We start from the raw sequence: 6,677 nt of genomic DNA, 5'->3' as shown, positions 1-6,677 counted from the left end.
GAGGGAGTGTGTGTCAGGGTGTCCTGCCCAGACCCAACCACTGGGTGGGATTGTGTGGAGGGGGGGTCTCAATGTACACCAGCTCTTCTCAGGGCTGCCAGACAGGTTTGATCAGGTTAGGACCCCTAGGGTCCAATCTAGACTTTTACAAGCCCAGTCACATTTCTCCTCTACTCAAGAATGTATTATATTTCTCATCACCCCAAATACACGCCCCAGTCCTCAATGTGGCCCACAGGTCTTTCTTTACCTCATTTGCCCCTATTACCTCTCCCCCACCCCCCCCCCCCCCCCCCCCCCCGCCATCATTCCTAGTTGCTGTTCTGCAACCACACCCAGTAGAGTCCCACCTCGGGGCCTTTACACTGGCTGTTCCTGGTACCTGGAACACCCTTCCCCTAAATTTCGAAATGGCTCACTCCCCTCTCCCTTTGGGCCGTTGCTCAAAGGTCAACTTTTTCATGAGGCCTCTGTGAATAACCCTATTTAAAATCTCAACCATCCCGAGCTCCCTCACCTTGCCAGTTATCCCCCCAGCACTCATTACCTCCTCAGAAATGACAGCACCTACTTATTGGTTTCTTTAGTCTTTACTGTCTATCTCCTCACCGCCACAACTAGAAGATCAGCTCCGCCAGGGTAGATTTCTGTGTTTAGGTCACGGCTATATCCTGAGGACCTGGAATAGTGACTGACACAGAGTAGATGCTCAAAAAGTGCTTATGGCAGAAATAAGTGAATCAGGGGGCTGAGGGCCTAGGACCAACCTCTGCTGAGGTGATGAGTCCCTGCTATTCATTGAACAACCCTAAACAAGGTAGCCCAGGGATGCTGGCATCGACAGGAATATGACCTAGATGGATTGCTGAAGGGAATGGGGCCACCAAAAGGCTTAGGCCAGCCGTCTTCTGCTTCCTCTTGGGCTCTGGGCCAGCAAGGAGGGGGAAAGACCTGACCCAGGAACCATCTGGACTCACAGCAGGGCCTAAGATGGCCCTGGGCCCAAGGGAAGTAGAGCTAGATAGGAGGTCGAGGATGAGACTGGGGCTGGATTTGAGGAGAGAAATGGGTCATCTGCTACCTTGAAATCAGGTGCTTACCCCAGCAGTTCTCACCCCAACCTGGCTGAACTCACTATCCCCAGGAGGGGTAGGGGCCACCCTAGCAGAAAGACCTCAGATACAGGATGAGGGCCATCCATGGAGAACCCAGGATAACCACAAAACATCCTGACCTGGGAGGCTGAATACTGGGCCTAAGGCGAGGAAGGTAAAGCATGGCCAGCTCCCAAAGACAGCCTTGTGTCCCCATATGGCACAGATACCCAGTTGCTTTGCATGTTGTGACAGGGAGTAGGGGAGGGGGTGGGGGAGACTGGAAGTAGGGCTGAATGGAGGATGGGAAGGAAGCCAGGAGGAGCCATGGGTCCACGACCTCTAACTGGAAACCCCAAGGGCTGGACATGCTCTGGAGTTCAGTTTTTTGGGATTTTAGGAAGATGGGGTGTCAAATCTGTGTATCACATAACACTCCCAGAAAGGGGGATGGGGGACTCAGACAAGCTCCTGTGAACAGAGATAACTGAACATTTATACGCAAGGACACTTTTAAATATTTCAGTTGACTGAGCTTTTTAGATTTCAAAAAAGTGAAGGGAGCAAGAAACTGGACATAAAAACTTACCCCAAAAAGGGCACATGTCCTGCCTGACCCTTCCTGATCCCCAAAGACATACACCCATCCTCAGACTACTCTCATACTCAAGGATACTCCCCACACCGACCACTAAGGACTCAGTCATCACACCCTATGTCCTGATCCCCATTAGTACACGCTAGACCCTCAAGAAGGCCTCACTACATCTTACCTGCTATTATCTCATATACCCATCAGCATTCAAAGCCCTAACACATAACATACCACCCTGAACTCTGTCAGCACACACTCAGCCTCCTCTAAGTAACTCTTGCCACCACATTCTTGGGCCCCTCCCCTGGCCTAGCTGCTTGTTACCTTCTCCATAGCACTGACTCCCCTCATTAACATATTGTTCCCCCTACATGATTCTGACCTCTATTAACATGCACTTGGGGTACTCTATAGCTGACCCACATTAGTACTCACTGGACCTTCTTCATGCTGCTCTGAATGCTATTAACATAAAGTGAACCTTACAGATAGATCTCTAACCAGTGTTACCCGCACTCAGGCCCCTTCACAGCTATGACTATCCTTAACACACATTCCAGTCCTTCCACTGTCCTGTCCCCTCTGTCAGCACAAACTGAGTCTTCACTCAGGCCTGATTTCTATTAGCACACACGGGGCCTCACACAGTCCTGCCTCCCCATTAGTGCACCCTGAACCCTTACTCAGCCCTATTCCCCAGGGACACACAAACACACTGTTCTACCATGGCCTGACCCTCATTAGTGCACACAGGTCTCATTCAGCCCTGACTCCCATTAGCGCACACTTCAGCCCTCCCTAGCTGTAATCCACTTTAGCACACCGAGATCATCACACATTCCTGTCCTCTATTGCTCTCTGCTCCGACCCCTCCACAGATATAATCCTTGTTGGTTCACACTTGGATCCCTTCATGAAAGCCCTGATCCCCTTTATTACACACTAGATCCCCTCCGCAGCCCTACCCCCAAGTAGCACCCCCTGGAACTTCAACATACTCGGGTCCTCCGTGGACACAAGGGCACAATCTTCGCAAGGTTCTGATGCTTATTAGCATATTCCAGACTTCACACAGCTGACTCTTGCAATGGCACACACTGAAGTGCCTCTATGTCTCTAAACCCACATTAGCAACCACCAGTACTTCTTATATTACCCTGCTCCTTCCTAGTGTGCCCTCGAGACTCACATTCCCTGTGTCCACGGACACACTACTCACACCTCACATCACCTTGACCCTTCGTCCACTAAGCCTCTGACAGTGCTAAGACACTTCCTTCCCCACCACCCCTTCCCGGGCCCAGGCAGACACACAATTCTCATCTCCCTTAGGCCAGGCTCAGGTGTTCCACAGTCCTTCCTCCATTAGATACCCTCAGGTCCTTCCTCCACTCTGCCCTCATTAGCATATACTGGGCCCCAAACTACCTAGACCTTCGAGGCCACAGGCATACACCCTCTACAGCCATGACCCCCACTGGCGCACATGCCACACTCGAGTCCTTCAGCTACCTGCCCTCCACAAGCACACACTGCATTCTCACACACTGCAGGCCCCACGGACAGACACGCAGTATTAACACCATCCCGGGCCTCAGAGCCCTGACCCCACCAGCAGACGTTCTGGTACCTGTGCCACCCTGTCCCCCATGAATACACACCGGGCCTCTCTGCGGACATAATCCCTATGAGCATGTCTTAGAACTTCCTCGACACCCTACCTCCCGTTATACACCCTCGGGTCCCTCACCCGCTCCGCACCCCGCCATCCTTCCACAAGCACACATGGGGCCTTGAACCTTACACGACTTATTGGCGTGAGGCTTACTGCCACATGCTCCGACCCCCATTAGCAACCCCTCCCCAAGTCTTTCACCCCATTGTCACCCATTTCCACACCCTTTGGTCCTTTGATTCCCCCTGCTCCCCATTAGCACCCACAGCACTACCCAACCCCAGCTCCCAGGACGGGCCCAGGGCGGGGCCAAGGTCAGGGAGGCCCCAAATGACCCCCCGCCCCGGTGCATTCTGGGAAATTCGCCGGGGGTGGGGGCACCTGCCAGCCCCGCAGCCCAGACCCCTGGGCACCGCCCGAGGTGGGTTCTGAAGGAGGAGGGGCAGCCTCCACGCCTCGGGGACGCGCTCACCGGCGGGGGCGCGCGAGCAACCTCAGAGCCGCGGGGCCGGCGCGGCGGCGCCTGGGGCGGCGGCCCGGGATGAGGCCGCGCGACCTCCTTCTCCTCCTGTTCGCCGCAGGCGCCCGTCCCAGTAGTCTTCAGCCATGGTTGCTGGGCCCGGGCCGCCGCCGGCTGAGGAGGAGGAGGCGGCGGCGGCGGCGGTGGCTGAGGCGGAGGCGGCGTCCCGCTCAGCCGGCCATGAGCTTGGCCGCTGCGGGCGATGCCCCCGGACTCGTTGGCGCCGGCTCGAATCCGAGTGCTCACGGCGGCTCGCGGCTCAGAGCCGGCTGATCGCGGAGTGGCGGCGGATCCCAGGGCCGAACAGCGAACGGCCCAACCGCCGCGCGCGCCGCGCTCCGCGCATGCGCACGCAGGCGCTCGGAAGGGTGAAGTGAAAAGGAGGGGACTCACCTCGGACTGCATGTACCAAAGGACCCGTCCGCAGCGGGAGGGGACGCGGCCATCGCGAGCCCACAGGAGGATGCGGCGCCAAGCCGGAGACGGCACCAGGGAGAACTGTGGAGACTGTTTAGTACTCAGTTCCCATCTTGGCAGAAGTTTGCTAGCGCCTAGGTGAGCAGCGGCCAGTAACCTGGCGCGTCAATCACCACTGGCTCCCCCTACTCGGTCTCGCTTGGTACATCCCCATGGTGGCAAACGGGACTTTTGCAAGGAGGAAAAAGACAAATGAAGCACTCCGTTCTAGTCCCTTGAGGTGCTTGGGGAGGAAGGCATTTTAAAGGTTCGCGAGATGACTTTTCGAGGAGAGGCAGCTTGAAAAGTTATTGGCCTTTACCACCTTAGCTAGGACAGCCTATCCCCGCCCAACTGCCCCCTCCACCGCTACCTCATTCCCGTAGTGAACGTGTGCAGCCCCGCCCTTTGAGGTTGTCGCCCAGCCAATCGGATTTGCGCTCTGTGGCGAAGCCGAGCAAGAATAAAGGGCGTGGCTGACTGAAGAGGCGTGATTTCGCTCTCTACCCGACTCCGCACGCCTCTGCCCAGGTTTCATAGGTTTTCACCATCGGCGGGGGTGGGGTCTCCTTTTTGTTCTGAGCTCTTCCTTCGCTATAGGCCGAATATTCCGCAAGGTGATTGGTCATAATTGCGCTCAATCGGGTCTCGTCCCGCCTTTAGCCCGCCCTCCATCTCATACAGCGGGCCTCCCGGGGTGGAACCCAGGCTGAGAAAAGAGGAAAGAGGCGGATCCTTAGAGGCGCAGGAGCCGCTACTGCGCATGCTTGGAACTTCGAGCGGGGCGGAGCCTCCTTTCTGCCTCACACGAGTATTTGCACAGGCGCCATGGGTTGGATTTTCCTGCCACCTCTCTTGCCGGCACAGCCCCGCCCGTGCCTCCCCTCACTCTGCGGGTTTTTTGTTTTGTTTTGATGTCAGTCAACATAAGTAGAACACTCCGCGGTTTTATTTCCATTTTATTTATTGGGCGCATGTTCTGTGCCAAGCACTACCAGGCCGACCTAATCCCTCACTTCCTTCTGCCTGGAAAACCACACTATCCCCAAGTCCAGCTCAAAGGGCTGCAACCTCCAGCAGGCCTTCTGGCACATCCTTACACTACCCTGTTCCAAGGCAGCCTCCCCGCCACTTCCGGGCTTCCCTTTATGGCAGCCTTGCTCACACCAGTTAGGATTTTCAGTAAGGTTTATATTAGTGAGATTTCCCGGGCCATGATGGGAGTGGAAATACTTGACAAAGACAAAAGTCCTCGCCTTGGCCTAGAACAGGTCCATCACTTCTCTGACCTCATCTCTTCCTCTTCTTCCCCTGACTCACTGCCACCATACTAGCGCTCTTTCTGTTTCTGAGTGAAACGGGCACAATCCAGCCTCAGGGGTTTTGCATTTGCTGTGGTTCCCTTTGCCTGGAATGCTCCTGACCCACATCCACGTGCCTCATTCTCTCACTTCTTCCAGGTGCTTGCTTCAAAGTCATCTCCATGAAGCCTTTCCTATTTAAAAATTCCTACCTGCACTGCCATCATTCCAGATCCCCAGATCGGGCTCTATTCCTCGCTTTTTGAAGAACGCTGATCAACTTCTAAGGTACAATTTGCTTACTGTGTTTATAATCTATTCTGGGTCTCAACCTAGCAGAACATAAACCCCAAGAGGACAGGGATCTTTATCCACTGCTGTCTCACGTGCCTAGAAAGTGACTGGCACACAGCACACAAAAAATGTTGAATGCCTGCCAGAGCAGGCCAAGAAAATAAAGTGATCAGAACGAGGTGGGCAAATAGTTCCAGGCAGTGACAAGAGAAATCTTTGTCCCACCCTATCCTTTGTGGCTGCTAGGTGCAGGGGGCTCGGTACAATGACGCAATCCCCGCCTGCTAAGCCCTGATCTCCCATCTGGCTGGTGTTACAATGGTAGACAAACCGCAGAAGTAAAATGGAATGAGGTGGAGGGGGAACAACTAAGATGCAACTAGGATTCATGCGTGACTCAAAAGCTTGTTTTGATGGAGAGGGTATCAGGTACGAATAAGGTGTCAAGGAGATCCAGGAGTTGTGGTGGGGAAGAAATGGAGCCGTAATGGGGGAGGTGCAGTGAACAAGGTGTCTATAGAGTATCTGCAAAGGAGCTGGCATACTGGCGAAAGAAGACAACAGTTGTGTTCAAGCCTCAGCTGCTGTAGTGGTGTGGCCAGTGGACTGCAGTGTGGAGTGTCTAGGGTACTCTAGAGCAATAATGGGAAAGTTCCTGTGGTGGGAAAAACTTTCCACTTGACAGTATCACCACTAGATACCAAAGGGAAAACGCCTCTGTCCTCAATGTCCTAGTGGGGAA

The 6,677-nt window shown here is 54.5% G+C and overlaps 1 protein-coding gene across 4 annotated transcripts in view; it reads right to left on the bottom strand.

Annotated features, from left to right (window-relative positions):
* Window positions 1–4,669, bottom strand: part of CDK16 (cyclin dependent kinase 16) — a 15,649-nt gene extending 10,980 nt beyond the window's left edge. Inside the window, exons 1-2 of one of the 4 annotated variants that reach the window (XM_032756794.2) lie at window positions 3,837–4,237; window positions 610–691 (exon numbers count right to left, since the gene is read on the bottom strand). Coding sequence is in view for 1 of the 4 variants with exons in the window: in XM_032756791.2 (XP_032612682.1) it covers window positions 4,278–4,289 (12 nt within the window). In the remaining 3 variants the exon portion in view is untranslated. The other 3 variants (XM_032756791.2, XM_032756792.2, XM_058441301.1) reach the window with 3 other exon arrangements.
* Between the last annotated feature and the right edge of the window lie 2,008 nt (window positions 4,670–6,677).

This window comes from Hylobates moloch, unplaced genomic scaffold (assembly GCF_009828535.3).
Source record: "Hylobates moloch isolate HMO894 unplaced genomic scaffold, HMol_V3 SCAFFOLD_7, whole genome shotgun sequence".
Classification (NCBI taxonomy): domain Eukaryota; kingdom Metazoa; phylum Chordata; class Mammalia; order Primates; family Hylobatidae; genus Hylobates; species Hylobates moloch.
This window is presented reverse-complemented; position numbering and strand designations above follow the sequence as displayed.